We start from the raw sequence: 24407 nt of genomic DNA, 5'->3' as shown, positions 1-24407 counted from the left end.
GGTTTCCTGATGCATGGAGCTGCAAGCAACTGTTATCAGTCACAGACAGAAAGACATCATTTTCAGTAGCAGCTTGGGGTTACAGAGCAAAAGTGGTTGACTAAGACAAAGCCTCACTAATTCCTTGCACATGTAGGTGCAATAAACCAAGCTTTGGTTTGCTTCTTTGAGAGGTTGCGAGTGCAGTAGCCCTCAAAAAGTCCTCAAGTTGCTGGACTGCAATGACACAAACAATGAACACAATGGCGCACTCTTCTGAAGGTAAAGTTAACATAATGAATGAAGTGCAAAGACCAAGTAGCGTTGTGCGGCTTCTGACCATCCAGGGCATGGAGAAGGTGTGTTTCCTGAGCCAAGCTTTGATGGAATATCAGAATATGAAGAATATGGCCAGACTGAACGTATGCTAATGCCAATATAGTGCTGGTGATGTTTAGAGAGGGCTTCCAGGCGATCTAATTTAGCATCCAAGGATCATGTTATACGAGAGTTTAAATTAAAGAGACAAGGTAAGTAACAACCAGCTAAACACACGCAGCATCAACAGATCAAAATCAGTATATTTAATGTAAGGTGAAACCATTCAGCCCAGTAAGAACATTTTAGTTGCTTAAGAGAGCAAGCACAACACTAGAATATAAAAAATTATACGCTGAAGAAGTACTAGGCATCAATATTCAAACGGTAAAAGCAATAAACTATAAATATGTTATGTAGGCCTTAACATAATACCGACATGTAGCCTACAATATCCATTGTAAAATTGGGTATGGGATTAAAATGGATTGCTAACATTTGTGTTATAATAAAAGGTGTGAGTAATATAGAACATTATCAAGTTAAACATGAAGCTACACCGGACTGAGGCTAGAAATGAATAGTTAAGGTAACATAGTGGAGCATTTTTTATGTGTAATCATACATCAAAGATATTACTTGCATTACTGATAGTACTTATTCCCAAGCACCTTACTTGAATATGTCCCTTATTGCACGCTTCACTGTGTAATATTGTGGTTTTGGATTCCCATGCTCTTTTCAGTCCAACATAATATGAATAGAGGTGTAACCTGATTGACTTAAATTACAACTAATCAAGGATTCTTTTGTTATGTATTTCTTTATCAGCTGAGTTTGAGCTGTAAAAAAAAAAAAAAAAAAAAAAAAAAAAAAAAAAGACTAGATACTGTTAGCCTAGCATCCAAGGACTCATGGCTCTAACTTTCAAAATTCAAACAAATAACTGTAAATAATGGCATTACTTAGAATAGAACAGAATATTTAGCAAAATGGAACTAAATTTCCTAATAATTCTTATGATAGAAGAAACACTAAAAAAAAGATCTGGGTATCATCTAAAGCCCTAAAATGACTAATTAATTACAAAGCTGCAAGAGCAAACATTTCTCTGCAGAGGTGGTCTCAGTGAGGGTGAACCACCGTCATAACCCTGAAAACCCAGAGTTACGTTTTTTTTTTGCACTTGCTGGCTACGGAAGTAAGGCTGATTCACCAGGTTATTTCTTATTAATATTTGAAATTCCTATTTCATTCCTACCATAGAAGAAACACTGAAAAAAGATCTAGGTATAATCTCAAGTCCTAAAATGACTTTAATTAATTACAAAGCTGCAGGAGCAAACATTTCTCCACAGAGGTGGTCTCAGTGAGCTCACAAATGGCAGGATGCAGGAACAGATATTAATATAGAACATGACTGACTGGGTGGCTGATAATACTGGTGACTGCAGCCCCTAGGGATCCAACTGTCTGTTAATTAACACCTACCGAAGTCAAATTCCTTGTGTATGTACGTATACTTGGCCAATAAATCGGATTCTGATTAACACTGAACACAAATAGTCAAGAGAACTTAAAGGAAAAAAACTAAAAAAAATCAAGCCTAATTACATACAGCTTTGCACCGGACTCTCAAAAATCTATGCATATGGAATTTAAAGCCATTGACCTAAGTACATTAGGGTACTGATACTGCATAGCCAACACAGTAAAAACAAGCCATCATAGAACCACTCATTGATTTGCTTTGTTGTTGCATTAGAAAAGCTGTCTAATGTTGTCCAGCAGTGTGTTGTAATGCATGCATTGCAATGAGACGCTTGTCAATTTTCTCATCTATTATTATTATTTTTAAATCTTTTAAAAGTCACAAAAGTGTGAAAATTATCAATACTTGTCTGTAAATGTTGTATATTATAGCTGCATTACATGGTGACGCTGCAGTGACACGTGTGTGGAACCCTTGATACATTAAGCACTTATTTAACGCCAAGCTTTTCAAAGGGTTACTGTAACTGCACAGAGACGGTGCTTCTTTTGTTTTGGGCCTTCTGTTTCTCAGCCACAATGGGGATGGATAGCATGTGACATGTGGCACGGATGTGAGAGCCAGACCTTTCGCTCCCTTTTCCACCTGTTGAGTGACAGCAGGGGTAGAGAGCAAGCTTTAATTGCATGTGACGGCTGATCATGCTGGCAGGGACCTTCAAGTCAGTAAAGACTCACCTGAGAAAAAGGTGAGGAATGTGATGAGCTGGAAACATCAGATTGACACCCTCCCTGGAAGCCATTCGCTTGATTGCACCCGGCCCACCTACATCCTACACTACCATCCCACTGGATCATACAAGTCAAAACAAATATGTTTTGAGTGTGCTTAACACTCGTCGGCTCCTTTGAGTCAGGCTGCTTAACCTCACACTTTAATCCATTAATGCTTGCTTTCTGCTTCCACAAGGAGAAGCAATCTGCATAAAAGTATTCAGATGGAGCAAAAAAAAAAGGGAGGAATTAGGGGATTAGGGATTAAGAAAGTCTCTCATCTGGAGCAGTTAGCAGATTTTTATTTCTTTTTTTTTTTTTAATGCAATGAAGACCAGGTTATGAAAAAGACTGGATCAGAATCTGTTTTTTGGAGTGTAGATTAATATATGGTCTTCTTCCCTTCTCAAAAAGCAAAAGCACAGAAGAAAGAAGCATGGCAAGAGAGAATGAGATAAGTTTGTAACGCAACATCCCTTGATCAGGTTTGAGGAAAATTAGGCACCCATGACTAAATAGTGGATTTGTTGCTTTGCTGTCTGTCTGAGGAAGCTGGGAATCTATCAGCAGAAGAATGGAGGCCCAGGAGCATGTGTTCTTTGGAAAAAAAGAGTGGGCGAGCGAAAAAATTTGATCAGTTAGAAGGGAAGGAGATAGTGACTCGAGAGCGGACGTGTTCACAAACTATGACAAAAGAAGACAAAGGGGAAGGTAAGATGCAATTTCAAAGGGTTATTGATAGTTTTCTTCATACTTATCTAATCACTGGCTGTATTTGCCCTTTTAATAGAAAACTAAACTTCCATCACCTGGGTTGGATCAGCTCTACTAAAGTGTATTTTAGTAGTAGTAGTTTATATTATATGCAAAAACATGTACATTCCTATGTACGGATGTTGGGTAGGTTTTCATTGAGAGATTTATTTCCTGATTACTTCGGGGGGAATCCGTACAACTGAAACTTCTAACAATACCCTTAAGTAAAATATTTCCAGTCTTACCTTCTGTGCCCGTTACCAACCAACACAAACTAAAACTGAGTTCCAACAGCACACAGCAGCAGCAGAGCTGTAACACAGCAGCTTTGATAAACACCAACAAAATATCAGCAATCCAATCCGAAGGAGACTTGAAGCATGGAGGGCTTCATTAGACTGTATCAGTGTAGTTGGCTAGGGAAGGCAAAAAGACATGGCCTGGATTCTGTCAGCCCCTGTCGTCACAGCCAGACGTATTGATAAGAAGGTTATCTAGGGAACGTCTTCAGGCGGCCTTACGGCGTACAGCCCCCTTGTTAGCGCTATACTTATTTATGTATACGGGACAAGTTAATTGGGAGTTCAATTATCAAGCAGTGAGCCACCCCCCCCGCCCCAAACACACACTCAGCCCCAACTCACTTCACCTCGTCCCTGGGGAGATAGCACCATTATCACCATGACCCCAACTAATACTACTAAAATCCAATGTCCCATGTCACTCAACTCACATTTGGGGACATTTAAAGCACTGTGTATAGCATATGCTAACATCCATGGGGCATTTACATTAGTATCAATTAGACCATTCCTGCATTCTGCATTTTGTGCCATCAAGGTAGATTTGCTGGAAAATCCACTGGTTGCTTGATTGCCTAAAAGGAATGATATGTTACGTTATGGTAACAGAATCCGAAAGAAGCACTATTATTTCAGTACAAATGCAGCTAAAGCTCTCAGGATTGCATGGAATGGCAGAGGATGGAATGAGGGAAAGGCTGATAGTTAAATAACTACCAATATTTCATCATCTTCTGTGCTGGTGAGATCACTATTGACTTATTTCTAACAGGAAATAACATGACTCAAGGGAAACTATTGATGTGCAACACAAACTATACACAGTAACTGTAAAATAGAGGCTAGATATTATGCCAGTGATAGTTCGTCTTATCGACAGGAATTATGACATATTCACAGTTGAAAAGTATTTACAGTTTGGCCCTTTTAAAACACATTTGTGTTTTACATATTAACCTCCATGTCTCACTATGTGAAATGTAATTTCGTAAGATAAAAGTTCAAAGTATTCATATGATATTCATTACATCAATGTAGAGTTGCAGTTCAAAATGTCAAGTTCATGTGTGTGAATGTTTTTCTTGTCTCACAGCTTGAGACAAGCAAAGGTAAAGTTATTTTCAACATCACATTGGAGCACACCTTTCTGAATCTGAATGTAATTTAATATAAATAAAAAAAACATTATTCAAGCACTAGCTAAAAACGACGTAGAGCAGCATCATATAAAATGGCTTTTGTGGTGTTAAGAGGTGTGTTGAGCCCAGTCATTTATGAATTACAACAGGTGATAAACCCAGATTACTGAGGTCTGTCGGAAAATACCATCTGTTCACGACAGACTGTGTTAAAAGATCTCCACAAGCATAAAAAAGGACATTATGTGTTTGAAGCTGAAGCCTTGACTCCCTGAACGCAGCTCTGTTTCTCTGTCTATCACAGCTTCCCACAGCCTTCCCGACATGCAGCGTCCAGCCCGGTTAACTGCAGGGCTCCTCCGGGACCCAGGTTTCTGCTTTATTCCAACACATATAATATAAAGTGATGATGAAAGTGAATGGAGTAGTGAGCAGTAATGATCTAAGCAGCTGTTTTTGAACACTTCTCTATATGGTGTTGCCAAGTGGAAAAGGGCTGCTGCATCAACCCTTTTTCCTCATAAATGGCGATGTAGTGTTTATTCCAGTGCCAGAGAACAGGCAGCAAATGTGGACGGAAAACATCCAATTTTCTGTGACACTGCCAGATATCCTGTCACAAGCTAAAAAAAAAAAAAAAAAAAAAAAAAGGCTACTAAATTCACGCCTACGCTATATTACTGATTAGGTTGGGGAAGATTACTTTTCAAATGTAAAACATAGCTAACTGCTGATTCTCTCCCAAAAGGTTTTAACGATATAATGTAGTGTTACTATGAATAGGAATTTTTACAGCTGAAATTGCCCAGCTACTGGTTATAACACAGGCTGTGTAGTGAAAGCAGCACATCAGCAGAGCAGCAGCAGTAGCTTCAGTCCTCCGTCAGTCTCTACACAGGATGCGTTCAAGCACAGTACTGTGTATAGGTCACGTAAAATACAAATATACTTCAGAACGAAGGTGTGTACAGCGCGAGTGAACACAAGCTGGTAATGCAGCCTGGATAATTATCAAAAATAGAATGGTATCTGTTCCATTGGAGGCGCATGAGACAGATGAGTGAAAAACATGTGAAGACATGCCTTTACACTCCAATGACATAATAAGATTTTACAAAGTAACTTAACACCCCTGAAAAGGTTATCTTTGCGGACCTCAGGCGGTTTAGCTTCTCACCTTTCTGCAGCGGTGTACAGGTGTACTCCAGGACACAGTAACATCACTGTTGGGTGTGGTTACAGGTACAACAGAGCTTTCTGAAAAAGGCTTGAAAGTTTTAACCAGAGGCACTCAGAGCAGCAAAACATTTCAGTCTGGTGTCAAGTTACTCTTTGACTAAATAAATCTCAATCACCTTGGAAATTGCCAGCATCTGACCTTTTAAAATCAATATAAAAGTAATTAATTCACTGACCGGTGCATTTGCAAAGTGATATAATGAAATGGCCACAAAGACAATTAAAGTCAATATATGCTGATTTTAGGCTCATTTCCAGTCCAGTTTCTCCCTAAGAGTCTCATTAGGAAAACATTTATCCCACATTTCTTTGGCTAGATGAATTTGTTGTTTTCATGTAATTCTAGTCAATTACATTAATTAAAGGTTCGTTAGAAAAGACAGGTGCAAATCCAGCCTCATGGCAACCTGAAAGACTATTCATAGTTTGACTAAATTAATATATAAATATCACAGCAGTCATTTTCACAAATTCATTTAACCTCCAATTACCCTGACTTGAGTGCTCATAACTGCATTTCCCTGCACTGCCGTTTGGGGTTCAACAGGGAACAAAGCCAGGGTCGGCATCAATTATAAAAACAATGGCCCACAGAGGCACATCACGGCTTTAATTACAACCCCTAATGGAAAAAGGCCTGCCCATAACTACAGAACATATGATAATAGAAGGGAAGGTGCACCTACACACATACATTTAGCACATAAGTTTCAGGTAGTATGTATGTTTGCTTTTCTGTGATTGGTCATTAAAACATCATTAGGCTGACTGTGGAATGTTCACCTTCAACCTTCATTCTTTCCAAAAGAAAAAAAAAAAAATTCCCACTTCACCTGAACAATAAACCCTGTCCGTACCAGAAGAATGAAGGGTGCTAACAGCTGAGTGAGATCACTGGTATTCAAATGAAGGCAACAGGAGATACAGGGCCCTATCTTGCACTCAGCGCAATTGACTTTGTACACCGACGCATGTATCATTCCTATTTTGCACCTGACGCACAGTGGACTTTTTCCCGCACGTCGGTAAATTAGGTAATGTATTTGCGCTCCAGGGGGCGGTTCAGCGAAAAGAGGAGCCGTGTTCAGGCGCAAACGTTCCCTGGTGCTATTTTGCAGTTTCAGAAAACACTTCCGCCACAGACCAGGAAAAACCTGGTCTAAAGTCAGTGGCGCGTTATTCAGATGCTATTTTAGGGGCGCATGCTTGGCCATAATGTAGCGTGTGCACAACGCGCATACACTTTGCTTCTCTCATCTACACGGACAAAGCAGTTCCCATTTTTGCAAACCATACATAATTAGAAGGAAAAATATTACTGAAAATGCGCTTTAGGGGTTTGGATCGGTCAGGAGGCATTTTACAGTACAGTCCTCAAAATGTCGCAGCATTCTTTGTGGCTGGTTGTGTTTTACACAACATTTCTATGAATCATGGATGTGTTGATGACATAAATGAGGAAATATTAGAGGACTTAAGGAGACGTGATGTTGAACTACGGCGGGATTGGACACTCATGCGACGGAGATGGAGTTGGGGGAGGAGGAAGGGGCACAACAGGAGCAGGTGGTGCGTATGGAGGCCCACGCTCCATGGCTGCAGCAATCCTCTCCAGACTTGAGGAGATGCGCCCGAGAGGCCGCAGCAACATCGCCACCCGGCCAAGACGGGCATTTATTACTTTGCTGCATCACGGACAGCTCCCGCTGGCGTGCGCCAGGAAATTCCGCCGTCATAATAGCAATTCTCAATGGAACAAGCGCGCCTGCTCTTAAAGGGAATGTGAGATGACGCTCCGATTGGTTTTTTGCACGTTACGTCCAAACCACACCTAGCTACTTCAGACCAACCCATTTTAGATTTGCGTCGGGCGCAACAGTCATTTATCCCGCCGGTATAATAGCAACAGCGCCGGAGATCCGCCCACAAAGCTACTTGCGTTTCACGTTTGATACTTGCGTTTCAGATTGTTAAAATAGGGCCCACAGACTCTACAACAGAGTGGGATGAAAAAACTGTGCTTAGGGGAGATGAGATGGCACAACCTCCTTAAATTACAAAACCTCAACTGTCATAGACAATGTTCAGATTTTACTGATTCCACTTTGGGCTGACATTCACCATTACAAAGGATTTCAAAAGTCTGGAAGACAATATTTTTGTAGTAAATCAGAACTGTGTGGCTCATAGCTTCAATTTCAATCATTTGTCCAAACTGCACTACAGGGTGTCAAAGTGTGGCGGTTGAATGTGCATCTTTTGAGAAGATTTATGTGGTTAAAATCCATGGTTAAAGTTTGTCTCTTTTCCTTTCCATCTCTGCTTGAGTCACATTTGAAAGCAACTTCTGTAGTGATCAGAGAAATGGATGGTTCTCTGATCACTACACACTCTCACAGTGTTGTCCAACTTACTGTTAATAATGTTGACGTTCATTAATAACTAGACTTTATCCCCACTTTTTTAATCAAACCTTTGTTTCGCAGCATAGCCAACATCAGTTGCTGTCATCCAGCTCTGAGAAATAGCTTTACTACACAGATATGAATATGTGTGATCAATACACAGTGGTTACACAGCATCTTTTTTAACTATTTTACATATTATCATTCAACCTCTTTCCTTGCTTAAAACCCCTTTATTTGTTTTTGAAGGATAAGTACCTTTCACTCTACTGCAATTTTGTATAATTATCTGTTGTCCGTGAATCACATCTGTTTTTATTTTTTATTTTGTTCTGTAAAAGCCCATTAGCCATTGTTTTGGTGATTCACGTCCCAGTGCTGCTTTAACACCAACATGTGAATAAGCTGTTTTGGCATCTTCTCACATGTACAGTTTCTCTGCTAATGAGCTGCTGCTCCAAGTGGCAGCTGTACTGGATGCATGCTCATGCTGGAATTGATGGGTCAATTTCAGACAAATATTGCAACAAAGTATCATTTTACTATTACTGGATCACTCATCATTCAACAGAACTATTATTGCTACATCTATGAAATATCTCAGTTTGGAAATATAATTTGATGTACTTTTTACTTAGGACTCATTTTCCTGCTGTAGTACTTGTTCCATAGTTCCTAAAACCTGTTAATAATAATAATAAATAATAATAATAATAATAATAAATGATATGTCCCTTAAAAGGTTGGTTCAACCAAATCATAAATAATACGTTGGTGGTATCAGGCCATGCAGATTGTTTAGGTAAAATTTGCCCAGTTCTCTGAGATTTCTGCTTCCAGCCCAAAACAATAGAGGTAAATAGAATTTTCAAAGTGTAAAATATCATCACCAACACTACTTACTTGTTGGGTCAGGCCCACATTGTACATGTAGGTAATGGTTAGGGTTGGCGCCCGACCTCCCTCCATGCCCAGAGCACCCGCCAGCATCCGGCTGACTTTTTGCTGGCGGGTGAACAAGGAGCTCCAGGAGCGGTGATCTATTTGAGTAGACTGATGTGAAATCAGATTTAAGACCAGAGCGATATTGAGCAGAGCAGCCTGGAGGGGCTTTGGGGCGGGGGGAATGAAAAGCCTGACTAAGCTCACATGGAATCGGCAAGCGCGCATTCGTTATTGAAACACAGACAGATCAATGAACACTGTTTACTGACAGTAACAGGCTTGCATGAACAAAAAAAAATAATCCTGTAAAGTGGTGATAAGCTTGACTCTGCGGTGGGCAGGACATGGTGGCTTCACCGCGGTAATGTGGTAATTGCAGCAGGCCTACCTGGGTCCATAAACCAAAACTATCTGCATGGATGGATACCACTAGTAAAAAGTGGTTTATTTTTATATAAAAACAGTTTATTTTCTGTGATATGGGTGAACCTATCCTTAAAAAGGGTAAACTTTTATACTCGTTTGTGTGTCATTGCTGGATCTTTGCACTACTTATAATTGGTTGGTTGTAGTTTTAGTAGCCTAGGAATTCAAGCTCATTCCACTGATTGTAAATCTCTGAAGAAGAGCGTCAGCTAAATGCCTAAATGATAGCACATCATGAATCATCTGGAACAAGGCACATGAATATATTGCAGGCGCCACATCTCATCGTTAAAAAATGCTCCCATGAAATGATGTGTTCTTCCTCTCTGAAGGGTGCAGGCCTTTAAAAATAAGTTTTCTTTTGACATAGCCCCTTCACCACAGAGCTAACACAGCGAGACATGGATGTGTTAGTACATCTAAAGTGTCTTAAAACCAACTAAAAGAGAGAGACCTTTACATTCCCACCCACGTGTTGGATAAAAGGAATAAATAAACTGCTGCACTGGCAGTCAGCCATAATGACCCAATTAACGGCCCTCAAACCAAAGAACATCTCTGAAAATAAATTTACACTGAGCAAATGGATATCTCACTGTTGATCGGCCATTGCTCTCTACCCCAATTTCCTCTTGTTCCGTTTCTCTGCTCCTAACCTCTATCTCCATTCTCTCCCTCTAGGTTACTCTCCTTGTCTCTCTCTCCCTCTACCTTACTCTCTCTCTGTCCCTCTCTTTCTCAAAAGGACAAATGTTTCCTGCAGTCACTGTAACACTGCATTGGTATTCTGCTCTCAATTTAGCCTAGAGCCAGGCAGCAGTATCTGCTTCCAGCAACCACACAGCAATCTGACACAGTGCACGCAGAGAGGGGGAGAAAAGGAACTGAGAAAAATGAGAGAGAGAGAGAGAGAGTGAGAAAGAGAGAGAGTGAGACAGACAGACAGACCTGCAGTAACATCATTTGCTGTACCATACAGGGTCTCTAAAGAGCAATAACTCATTCACAAGAAATGAAGGATTCTGCTTTTGTTTGACTTCTTCTAAGAGCAAAAGACGAAACAATACATTTCTTGAGCTGGTAAAGACTGTTCTAGGCTTTCTACAGCAAAACATGGCTGCATGCTGATTTTATTATTATTGCTTTAGATCTATCAAAAGCAGTACTCAAACAAAACAAAAAATCAAACAAATTTAACAAAATATTGTGTTTGGTTTGATTTATTTGTCAGTGCTGTCAAAGCTTATCTCTGGGTGCCACAAACATGCAAGACTTCAAACAATTGGCACATAACCACTGGCAAAATACTTATCTACCTTTTGAAGATCCAGTAAGTCATTTCATTACACAGGACAAGGTAGGAGCTACTATTTTTATGGATTATGCGAATATTAATAGTACATATAAACAGTAATAACTGGAGATGTAGGATGAAGGGCTTTTCCCCCCATTACAAATGATCAAGACAGAGAAAGCCATTTCTGTAGGCTGCATAGGGAATGAGAGACTTCACAAGCAAGGTGTGGAGATGCAGACAGTTTGAAAGAAAGAGAGGAGGGAGATAAGTGCAGGGGGAGGAGAGGCGGGAGTAGGAAGTGCTGACAGCGGGTAAAGGTGAGAGAGAGATAAGTGGAGTAAGGGAGTGAAGTCGGGAGAGACAGAGCGGGGGAGGGAGGTGAGGAGAGATGGAAAGCCCAGATAGCCTTGAGAAGAGAAAGTAGGAGGTGGGTGAAGGAAATGCTGCGGGACGAAGAGAAACAGAGATGGATGGACGTAAAGCAGAGGGAAAAACTGCAGATATGGAAATGGGATGTGTCAGTGAAGGAGGGAGCCAGAGGTGTAAAACAGAACAGAGTTTGACATGAGCTGACAGCACAGGAGCACATCCCAAGAGGAAATGAAGGCAAGAGCAGGGTGTACACCTCAGACAATAAGCTTGGAGAGAAAGAAGGAAGACAAGAGAAAGACAGAATGAAAAAGAAGGAAAGGAGGAAATACAGAGAAAAACGGCAGTAAAGATAGCAGGTTGAAAAGCAGGCCTACAATGTGTGATTTAGCATTTGAAATATTCCTTTTTAGATATTCAGCACCTTTGATGTTAAGGATTGTTTTAGAAAAAAAAAATCCCAGCCACATTTAAAGTAGCACCTGTGCCATGTCTAAATCTTTTCATGAGTCCCATAATCCCCAAGAACGGGTTTTTTCTTCAACAACTCAATCTTTCTGGCAATGAAACTTCTTAAAAACTATTTTGACAATAGAAGACTGAAAACAGCAATATGCCTGCCTTTTCACAAAGCACCTCACCCTCCTTTCTGGGTCCTCACTGAGTCTAGGCTTCAACTATTAAATCCTACTAGAACACAGAGATCCTACTAAGAAACAAGCCACTTGGGATTTCACTGCGAGAGACTTAGAAAAGGTCAAGAAGAAACTATTTAAGTATAATTTATACACATCAGAACTGTACAACTTACATTCCTCTGCTGAACATCTCATACCACTGAACCCTTAGAAGACTGAATGGCTACAAAGTAGAGGTCGACCGATATGGGTTTTCTCTGGCCGATGCCGATGCCGATCTTTAGAAATCAAGGTCAGCCAATGGCCGATAAATGCTGCCGATTGTTTTTGCCCAATATTTGGCCGATATGTGCTTGTTTTTAAAACCTCTATTTGAAAGATAAAATGTAACACTAATATACACAGAATTTCTCAACAAAAACATTTATTGAACACTTCACCAATCTACACTTGTATACTTCAATTAAAAATGTATAATTTAAAAACATACTGTATATTGTATAAAGAATATATGAAAAATATATTAAATAAACGAAACAGGTAAGAAGAAAATAAACTTTGTCAAATAAACTTGTAAATGAAAAAATAAAGTTTAGTGCACTTAGCAGCATTTATTAAATTCTGAGAATACAAATCTGCACATCTTCACAGAAAGTGACATGTTATTATTGATCTCAACACTATTTCCTCCTAACTCCTGTTGAATCAAATCAGACTAGGGTTATCTAAAGTCAATTCTTGTTCACCTTGTTTGTTAGATCATTGTTCATTTGTTGAAGTGTTGTATCTGTGTTTTGGGGATCCTACTGTTACATGTCCTGTTGCACTCCTTAGGATCAAAACTCTTGAGTTGTAATTTAAATCTCATCCAGCCAATTTAAGAAAAATTAAGGGTTTTATTCATGCTCGAGTCCATAGATGCAGTTAATGGATACAGGCACGGAGAACTGAAGGCTCTGTTAGCAACGATTAGCTCCGTTAGCGGTTATCTCTGTTAGCGGTTAGCTCCGTTAGCGGTTAGCTCCAGTTAGCTCCGTTAAAGGAGTGGATGAGACTGCCACGCACAGGGGTAACAACCAGGCTTTGATAAATGACATTCGGGGAGCTTCCACAGCGGTGTGGCCGCGATGTTTTATACGGTTTTATTAGTACAGTTAATCCCAAGGCAAGAACACCAGCAATATGCTAGCTACTACTAACGGTAGCGTCGGAGCCTGAAGTGACTGTGCGAGACACACAGCGCAAGAATTCACGAGGGGAGGGGCTGGAGGCAGGTGGTCTGAGTGCGCTGTAAAAAATGTCGCCTATTCATGTTTTTAACACTAGGCTGCCCGCAGATGCGCCTGCCTATTAATCGGCTTGATATACTGGGATATTGGCCGATGCCGATTATGTAAAAAAATGCCAAAAATCGGCCGATTAATCGGTCAACCTCTACTACAAAGTGACCACAAAACCCCAAAGAAAAGGGCTACATCTCCATCACCTCATGACATACTCCAGACTTTTAGTAACCGAGCCTATCTTTACCTACAACAGATTTATATTAGCCAAGAGTACTGCCCAGGGAACAATGCAATAAAACCAGGGTAGAGCAGGTACAGTATGATGGCTCCTTACCTTCTTTGCAGTACTTCCCCTTGAAGCGGGTGAGGGTGCAGTCACAGTGAACTTCTCCATACTGAATAGAGCAAAACCCTCCATTGAAGCACGGGTTCTGTTTGGTGCAGAGGTACTCCAGGTCGCTCTGAATGCCCTGGCTATTTAACAAAGTAGGAGGCATCTCCCCGACCTTCAGATTGGAGATCACGCCCTGGAAGGGTGGCTCGTACTTCACGGTGCTAGACGTCAGCGCAGAGAGGCGCACATCAGGTGGGATCCCGCCCACAAACAAGTCACTGACCACTGCCATCTCCTTCCTCTTGGACTTGACTTCAGCCACTTTTGTCTCACCGTCGACCATCAGGAGGGTCTCACGGAAATTGCGGGTGAGCAAGACCATGTGCCAGCGGTCGTCATTCACCCGCGTCTCCATGTGCACTGTGGCCGGCTCGGCACAGTGGATGGCGAAGCGCAGCTGGAGGCGCCCACCAGCGATGAGAAGCTCCAAGAAGTCACAGTTGCCGCCGTCATCCAGATAGAGTACCAAGGCTTTGCTGATGTTGGTCTTGAGACTGAAGCTCAGCTCGCCCACTGATCCAGCTTCCCAGCGTCCGTAGCGTGCCCACTGGCCAGGCGCCCCACCAAATTCCAGCATCTTCACTGTAGTGAGCAGGCTGAAGAAGGCCACAGGCCACAGGGGCCAACAGAAGAATCTTAACCCCCTTGTCATGCTCAAAGTTCCCAAGTTTCCCCTTCTCTACTTGATGCCTTTATGGTCTAACGCACCCCAGAGGTAACGTCTAATGTCGCAGTGGCTAACAGATTTCAAATGTTAACAATGAGCATTATATATCACTGAACTGGGATATCAAGATCAACTGGGTAAAGTAATCCTCACAGGGGTCCTACTCCAATTATCTTGACTTGACAGTTTTTTCCTCTTCTCTCCGAATTTCTAATTTTTGTCCTTATCCTGACTCTCTCCTTTGTCTCTCCATCAGTTGGTGCCTCTGGGAATTGGAGAAAAGGAATGAGGAATAGTGGGAGAGTAAAAGAGGGGGTGGGGGTGGGGGATATGATATTTTCAACACAGTGCTTTCTTCAAAAGCCTCTTGGTCTATCCTGGACCGAAAATAGAAACTTTCTCTTGAATCCAGATCTCAGTGCAATTTCCAGGAAATTTGAGCTGTCGACAAAAGCTTTGGGGGGAGGGGGGGAAAGAGTTATCCAATTTTGATCTTTCTTTAAGCGGAGTGCAAGCAGATGAAAAGGAGCAAAGGAGTGAGGCAGCCGTAGAGTAGACGGGTATCAGAGTCTACTGGGGTCTGCTAGAGCATACTATGCGTTCATGGTTTCAGCCTAAACCCATTCTTCTCCTGGAACTTAAGGACTCCAAAGCTTTACGCAGGTATGGGTCCCATCGTTAGGGGGGCAGGTGGGGATCTGGAAGAAACACACACAAAAAACAAACTATAAATCACATACAGACATGTTCCAGTACATTTCATTCCAACTATACAAACTTGCGAATATCATATCTAAATATGAACCATTCCAAGTTAAGTTAATCAGCCCTTATTCATTTGTATTTAATTTTTTATCTTTCATCTTCTTTGGCCTGTAGTTTGCGTCTGCCTGCTGTCTTAGACACCATGTACAAATATCCCTTCCCTCTTTTCAGTTGAAGGCTGACACTTACAAAAAAAAAAACTTTGTCGAGAGCCAAGCGATAAATAAGCTTTCTGAGTTTAGCATAGCTCCGAGGGGCCTGAGCGATATAAATGTCATCTGCTCCCTCTCAGTCATTCCAACAGATATGTCAAGCAATGTACTGAACCTTACCATAATGATTGTTTATGCAGCGAAGATAGCTGTCATCCATATGTATATTTTGGGCAATCAGCAATAGAGTATACTTAATAAATCCCACCCGACCACTGTGCCACACACACACACACACACACACACACACACAGAACATGCATATGCAAACCCACACATCATTAAATCAAATGTGATTCAGAGTTGAGTGCTGCAGAGTCAATAGCTGTCTGAACAGCCAGTCTTGACCCTGGGGCTCGGCCTAATCCCTAGCCATTATTTCTTGAGTGAGATCTAATTTCTATCACAAACCGTCTACAATTAAAGCTAGGCTCACCCTTGCCCATGCTCCCTTGTGCTATCCTGCCTGGCTTCAAAGTGACAACAGCTATGACGCTGGCATATAAGCAGGAGAGGGAGGGAAAGTGGGAGAAATACAGACACACAGAGAAAGAAAGGCTGCATAATCAGGATCTCAGACGGGCGAGGCTCAACATTGATGGAGAAAGATAAGGGAGGACAGAGGGGACAGACAGAGCTGTGAGAAACAGAAGAGGGAGGAAGACTAATATTTTTAGAGCTATTTTTCTCCGGCTGATGTTCACATTGGCAAGCAAGAGAAAGCAATGTTGCCTTCAGATGGAACTCGTCAGGTTGTATTGTTAACATGGGAAGCACAGAGCACATCATGCTCATCATTCACGTGTTTAAGGATGGAAGAAAATTTGCTTAGGCAACCGAACAGCAAATATGAACAATGCATTATTCAAAATGACTAACATCCGCAGGCTCGGACGTTACATCTGTCTGTAAAATATGTCACCATTTTGTACTATGTCCTATTGTACTGATGCAAATATGTAAAATAAAAAATGTCAGCATATGCCAAAGCTGTTGAACTCTTCACATATACGTACACACTAAGGGTGGGAGTATCCAACAATACGATACACGACCCACGATACTGATAATGTCACAATACAGCAATTCTGTCATAATCAATATATTGCTAGACTATCCTAAAATTTTACATTGAGTGTTATACACGAGAGTGTGCGACGAGACACGAGAGTGTGCGACTGAATTTCACATCCAGTCGCACATGTGCGACCAGTAAATTTGCCTCCCCCCCTTTTTATTTATTTTTTTTACACGTTAAACGTTGAAATTTGTCCTCTCTGAAAATTGACAGAGAGCAGAACTCTGACAAACACACACGCGCACACACACACGCAAAGCTGCAGACGATGCAAACTACGTGGGCTCTGCAGTTTTGTTGAAGTCACAGTGAGTCACGGAAATGCCGATAAAGTGGTTTCAAGTGTGGTTACGGTTTTTCATAACTTCACACAGAAAGCGTTTGCTGCGATATATTTATGGCGAGCCGAAAGTGGTCGCAGTGCTGTTGACGTTACACTTCCTCTGAGACGAGCAGGCACAACAGTGGTTTCTGTGCCCTGGTGACTGACTGACAGGCTGAGGATGTAAGGCAAGGCAACTTTATTTCTACAGCACTGTGCTTTACATGAAACATTAAAGAGCAATTGAAAACGGTCATGATGAAAATAAAACTAAAAATACTAAAAAATAATATACAAATACAATAATACAAAAATATATATTTTTTCAATTTACCTTATATGTTGCATCTTCAAAAGTGAAACAGCACATTGTAATTTCTGCATCTATTATCAAAGTAATACAGTGGAAATTAGTAGAAATGTGAATATTTGGTTAGCATGTTGATTTACGGTGTGTGCCCCTAAATTTTCTGGTTGTGCCCCTCACTAGGGGCCACTGTGCTCCTAGTGAAAAAAGTTAGTCTGGAGCCCTGACAAGAGTTATCTTGAGACACTTTACAGATAGAGTAGGTCTAGACCACACTCTATAATTTACAAAGCCCCAACAATTCTAATATATCCATCTACACCACCAACTTGATTGCTCATATGGAGAGAGAGAGAGAGAGAGAGAGAGGGGGGGGGGGGGGGGAGTGTTGAGTATGAAGTTAGCAGTAACGAATGTGGTAAATCTATGAGTTATGGGCTTTTCCAGATGTTTTGCAAATAAAGAAAGACATTACTTTACTCATTGAAACATATTTCATACAGACATCTGTAAATATCGGTTATCGGCCATGACAGCAATGTTAATATCTGTTATCAGTATGAGCCAAAGTTTTGTTATTGGTGCATCCCTACCTACTGTATGTCAGACTGTTGTTAAATGTTAGACAGTGTCAGAGAAAATGTCTTCTAATATGTCTTTAGGAGTGATCAAAACCACGGATGGTTTATTTTGGTCTCTGAGCTACAGAACCCGGTGTGCGTATTTGCACACATTCGCTCGTTTTGCACACACGCTAGCATATCCACATAGGTATGCTCCTGCAAATTGGAAGGCGTGATTCACACGATTCATTAGCAGTTGCGATAATATAGTTGGAGACAATAGGCATGCTTGGAGACACATCTAGAGAGGTACAATTTACTGTAAATTTACATATGCAGGAATAAATGGAGCCCTTATTACACTGACGCAAAAGCACTTCCCACTAATAAGCAGACATAGGTCTATACTAACTCATGAGCAAACAGCCGGCTGTTTTATACACATGCAAACCCCTCCACCCCTCACACACACAGACCATGACATTGTCTTAATTGCCATTATGAACATCAACAAAAACATGATAAAACCCCTGAACACTTTGGGACCATAAGAATTACATTTTTTGAACAATTTGAGAGCTTACGCCTGTTTAATCAACCATTCTTTTAACCACATCTGTGTCCCTTATGGGTAAATAGATTGGAATATTCCCTGACCAAATTGAATATTCATTGAGTTATTTCTGTGTGTTTGGGGACTCTCTACCGCTACAGAAAGAAGCGGTGTTTCCTGCTCTTCTTACAGTGCCGTGTTTATGGAGGTTTAATATGTTGACTTTCAGTGCATCCTTAATGCATTGTGTTGCTAGTTATTAAGGGGGCATTGGCCGGCTCGCCTGATGGTACTATTTAATCCCAAGGACACAGAGGAAACATAACAAGCCTCAAGAGATAACTACAGCTCCCGGGAATGTGCTGTGTGTGTGTGTGTGTGTGTGTGTGTGTGTGTGTATGGTCGTGATTGATTCTAGTTGTGTGTGCAGCTGTCTGCATTCAGCAAAGCAACTGTCCTTGTGCGACAGCGTGTGTTCATCTGGACGATGTATACTCAGAGCGAATTTGTGCGTGTCTATATTTAGGCCTGCATTTGGGATTATGATTTTTGTCACAGTTGTAGTCCACAATGTCTTCTCTGCAGCATTTGGATGCAGCGTTGTTTTAGTAATGACATGTAGGATCCAGCTTCGGTCCAGTTTCGGTCCAAAAATAACATCCATCTGCCTCAACTCTTTCCTCGAGGAAAAAAAAAAAAAAAAAAAAAAAGGACAGCTCTCTCGCTCACAGTGCTTGTCTGAGCTGCGGCAGAGCTGTGCGACTTGACTGAAAGAGCAATCTGTACCCAGCATCGTACACCCTGACCCGACTTCTTGTCCAAGTGAAGCTCTGCAACCCTCAGGATAACTGCTTGGGCATGTGAGCCACCACCGACCCATTTCCTCTCACATCATCCCATGGGGAATGTCGGCGCAGTCTCAACAGTAGGGCTGTCCTCCTCGACTAAAGATATTCTTAGTCGACTAACACTTATAGGATTTTGTCGACTAATCAATTAGTTGATTTAATTGACAGAGCTGTGCACTTTGAGAGGTGGTTAAGACTAGAAAAGCACAATATAAATGTAGTTAATCAACCATCTGTGAAACTGAGTTTCTCCACAATTAATCCTATAAAAGCACCACTTTAAATCTTGTGTTTACCATAAATGTGCTCAGAAGTTTCCTGAAATAAATAATTAAGCATGAATAAGCATAAACAATTACTAATCGACTAAAGAAATCTTAGTCGACTAAGACCAAAACAACCGATTAGTCGACTAATCGACTAAGAGGTGGCAGCCCTACTCAACAGACACGGTTTCAATTCTTCAGGAGTCTTTGGTTACATCCACACCACAGTGGAAACATTTATAATTGTTATCCATCAAAGATTGGATGTTTGTGATTCCATGGCAACAGAAGCAAAAAAAAAAAGTGTGTGTGTGTGTGTGTGTGTGTGTGGGGGGGGATTAATAAGTGTGTTTTGGTGTTTAATCCATCTCTTGCAGAGCTCCGCCTTGGCCCAAGGTCTTCAGATTCCCCACAAACCAGACTACACCTGTTGTGTGCAGCTGTGCCAGGCGTTTCATCTTCCACAAACAGTCAGCCTGCATACATTCAGATGAAGTCTGGTTTGAATACTTCACTGCCCACCAGTGCTACACAGAGTTCAAGGTTGCACTTTTTATTTTCCTTCTCAGGTACAACACCTTATTTAGAATTGTAAATATGACACTGAAACGGTTTGCAAGCGCAATAAATACGGCTGAAGCGTATGAAATATTTATACAGTACAATAGTCTCGACAAAGGATAATAGAGGTGTAGCTTAATATTTACACATGCAAATAGTTTTCCTAAAGCACATACCCCTCCACATATGCACACAGTTTCCACATAAAAATAAACAAGCAGACACACACACGAACAATATCCAAGTCAGGCAGGAGCCATTAATTCGGGCCTGTGAGAAACTCAGCAGTGTACCATCAGTCAGCATGAAGCTGCTGCTGCTGTGCTCTAATTAACCAGAGAGGCACGCTGAGCCACTTTTAATATTCCTGGTCAAGATGGAGAGCAAGGATTTAAAACAAGAAGTGGTGGAAGACGGAGCAGAAGAGAGAAACGTGGGAAGAGAAGGCTTGTGCTAAGACATTTATATCAAAATTATTTTTGAAATTCCTTTTTATTAAAATGAATGTAACATACATGCTAATTTCTGTTAATTAGGTCATGTGCAAAAGAAATAGTTTTACATATTTCTTCATACTTCAATCAGGAATGTTGTTTACAGTTGGGTTTCATGCTTATGTGCTGTTGTAGCATCTTTTCTACTAGAGAGTCTAAATGTCCAACATCACTGGAATGCAGCTCTAGGATGAGGAGACCGACTTATGACTCAGGAATAGAGGAAAGGAGGAATTACAATGACTTTGAAATGTACGTGTTCTTTTTTTACAAAAGAAGAAATTACCTTAAAGCTGAGTGAAAATACAATGAACTAATCAGTATTGCAAAAGCAATGCTCCACGACACAGTCCGCCAGTCGTGTGCTAACACAGAGGTGAGCGGGCCTTTATTCTACATCAGACTACAGCCTTTGATCAGCCTTGTCAACTGTAAGCCGCTAGTGACTAGCTCTGGCTGTTAGCGCTAACTGCATTTAGCCCTGATGAGGAGATGTTAATGAAACAGATCAAGGGCTTTAGCCTTGCTGTGCGAATTCTAATGACTTTAGCGGGACTCCTTGTTGCTCCTTTTGCCGTGACACTTTGACAGGGGAAATCATGGGGAGTAAATGAGTTTGCTCTGCGAGCTGAAATGTTGTGAGGGTAAAAAGAGAAGGCAGTCTTGGATTTAGTGAAAGAGAACACCTAATCACACACTGTATAAACTGTGGCTTGCGTTAGACTACTTGGTTCTGCAGTAACAGGTCACCTAAATGACTTCTTTATGAAGTCAATCAATAACCACTGGATGGAAATAATGAAGGCTTTTTAAGGAGACTGAGTGGAAGATGTTGTTTTCAACACTGACAGAAAGCCTCACACAAACAATAAGACACATAAACGACAGAAATGGACACATGAAGGCACACAGAGCCGCGCACGCTGCATCATCTAGGCCAGTGACACCAGGGGCGAGTAGAAGCAGACCTCTCAGCGTTAGCAAGTCACGTCACTCAAAGACATTACTACATCCATGTTCATGCCAACAAAATGGCCGACAATAGGGAGAGAGGGAGGGGGGAGGGAGAGAGACTGAGGGACATAAATGAAGAAGAAAAAAAAACAGAAAGAGGACATCAGTGACACTTAGCCTGCTATGCTACTTGAGACGCAGTCACGCATCAACACATGCACTCCCACGCACATCACTCTCTACACAACGGCGCCATTAGATCGGCGTGCCATCAGCCAGCCTATTCATACTGCTGTGTAATGTACAAATCATGACAGAGGAAGTGAAACACTGGCAGTGAGCTTTTTGCACACATACTGTAACATTGGTGTATGGCTGCCCGCTCATCCAAGCTCTAAATACCTCTTTTGCTTGTCCTTCCATCCTCCTTTTTCCTCCCCGTTTTATACTACCCTCCTCATAATGCCTCTCATTTCCCATCATGCCTCCCGCTCCTCACACTCCCCCTCTCTTTAACTCCCTCTTTCAGGTTACCCAGCCATCCATCACCATCCCACTTTGGTTCCACCTACTTCCAACCTTTCAAAAACGCAAGAGCTCGCGGACTACAGGTGCAGCCAGTGTTGAAAGTGTAAACCCAAATGAATCCAACTTAAGTGCATACTAAAGTAGAATGAATTGGTGTTGTGTTTGCGCCCCAGGTTAAACTGTCACGCTATCAGTGTTGCGTAAGGGGTGATAGGGTTCCCAAATAAATATCAGTGTGTGCCACTCGAGTGTAGAGGGTGAAAATGGCTGTACTTTCAATACCTGGAGAGGCAAATGGTTGTGTCTGTGTATTTGTGTTTGGTACATGTGTACATATAGGAGCACCAATCAGTGCCAAAGGTGGTGCATATGCTAGTGCAATCAAAGGCCACTCTGGGCATCTACAGTATGTTTACAATATACAAGTTCAGATACCTGTAAGTGCTGTTTTCCTCCTCTTTCATTACTACATTCACGCGTGAAATGTAAAATGTTTGCTGGGGGCATGTGGGAATGTGGGCGTGTGTGTGTGTGTGTGTGTGTGTGTGTGTGTGTGTGTGTGTGTGTGTGTGTGTGTGTGTGTGTGTGTGTGTGTGTGTGTGTGTGTGTGTGTGTGTGTGGCTGCGTGCGTGTGGATGCTGTGTGCAGCAGCATGCGTGTGGCTGCCTTGGTGCCTGAAGATGTTTTGGTAGGAAGCACAAGGCTCACTGGCCAGGCCTCGAGACTCCAATTAACCAGCCCAGCAGCCTGCAGCTCTGCTGGCCTTATCTGGGAGAAAAGAGGGGGAAAGAGACAGAGAGAGAGGGGAGGAGGAAGTAATAGAGGGAGACAGGATGTAGGAAAGACAGGGTTGGAAGGCAATAGAAAGAAGAAAGTAAGGCTTGAGAGAGTGAGAAGAGGAGGGACAAAATAAAAGGAGAACTCGCTCAAATCATCTTGCCAGGCAGTGCTTCTGCAGATGCCTGCTTGCTTACCATTTTCCAACTCCTACCCCTTCACACAAAGACACACACACACACACACACACACACACACACACACACACACACACACACACACACACACACACACACGCTCTATCCTCCCCTCCTTCATTCATCCTCTCTCCATCAGACGAGGGAGAAGCATCTTGGTAAGAAACAAAGACCTGGCGGTGTCTCAGTGTAGCTAGTGAGGAACTGATAGTGTGTGGTTGACAAAGGTATTGTGTCTATTTCAAGAAGAAAACATTGCGCTGTCAATAGCCTCCGGTCTATTTCTATAGCCATTGTCAAATAGAGGGTGGAAAAAGGACACTTATTCAGCAGCAGTCACTTGTTGTACGCTGGGTCTCATAATGGCCAGAAAACTCTGAAATGTCAAATCTTAGTTAATTTAAGGATGAATATTTTTTACACGGGGAAAGAAAAGTGAAAATGTATTTATCAATAAGACAATACTTGATTTTAAAATGTTCTCATTTCCAATGATTTGATGAAAGCTTTGTTTTGAAAAGTATTTGTGCTGAATGATTTAAGTATTCGGGATCACGTATAAAACAAGATAACATCTGTTACAAAGATGCAGACAAGCATCTAACTGTGTCCAGTCTAACCTTACAAAATGTTGGGATATTAATAATAATTATCAAATTGAATGCCTAATGGGCATGATGTGAATATACCATTCTCATCCACAAAACAACAAGTGCATTTAGTTCCCAGCCCTAATAGGAACCTGAGTCGGTGTCACATGAGTCAACAGGTAAATGTATCCACTGTATTACTCCATTCTTGATTTCCACATTAGTCAGACTTCTGCACGTTATGGTTGGGTCTCCCTACTGGGCTCCTGTCGTAGTGTGCCTACAGACCTTAGGTTTTGGGCACGTAATGGGCATCTGAATGCATCAGGCTCATTTCCACCAGTATGGCTGTTGCCTGTGCATACAGGCACCTAAAATTGTGTTTGCATTTCACAGCAACCATTACGCTACAACTTGAGATTGGCACTTCGAAATCCCAACAACAACAAAAAAGGGCCACTAGCAGCTGTATATGGAGGCAGCCGTACCTACGCTCCTGCCTATTAATTGGGGCAATGGCAGGCGCAATTAGCCGCCATTTCTTGTTCCTCAGTGGCCAATGACAAGAAGCATTTCTGCAGCAGCCAACAAACCTACAGTATAAGAGGGCAGTGGGTACAGAGAGCGCCTTGAAGGAACACAGCCTTTGCTAATATTTTTTTAGGAGTCCACCAGCAATTAAAATGGAAGTTAGTGAGAAGGAAAAATTTCAGGGAAATATGTAGGTACACCTCAGTAATTATAGCTCCAGTTTTTGAAACATTTTATTTTAAATATTTGATATAAGTGGTTTCAATGTAGGTCTTCAAATTCAACAACACTACTAATTTAAATACCTGGAGGACAAACATACTTTATGGCTACACATTTAGTGTGGTTTACGTATACCTTCACACGTTGCTGCTCGTTCATGTCTTTAAAACTGAGATACAAAAGCTACCACTCTGTCAAATAATACCCCCCCCTT

General features: G+C 41.6%; 1 protein-coding gene across 2 annotated transcripts in view; it reads right to left on the bottom strand.

The window, feature by feature from the left end:
• nrxn2b (neurexin 2b) overlaps positions 1 to 24407 on the bottom strand; it is a 760536-nt gene that overhangs the window by 646422 nt on the left and 89707 nt on the right. For both annotated transcript variants that reach the window (XM_028564156.1, XM_028564158.1), the window contains exon 2: positions 13699 to 15123. In XM_028564156.1, coding sequence (XP_028419957.1) covers positions 13699 to 14410 — 712 coding nt within the window. In that variant the 5' untranslated portion in view covers positions 14411 to 15123. The remainder of the gene's footprint in view (positions 1 to 13698; positions 15124 to 24407) is intronic.

The sequence above is a fragment of the Perca flavescens genome, chromosome 19 (assembly GCF_004354835.1).
Source record: "Perca flavescens isolate YP-PL-M2 chromosome 19, PFLA_1.0, whole genome shotgun sequence".
Classification (NCBI taxonomy): domain Eukaryota; kingdom Metazoa; phylum Chordata; class Actinopteri; order Perciformes; family Percidae; genus Perca; species Perca flavescens.
This window is presented reverse-complemented; position numbering and strand designations above follow the sequence as displayed.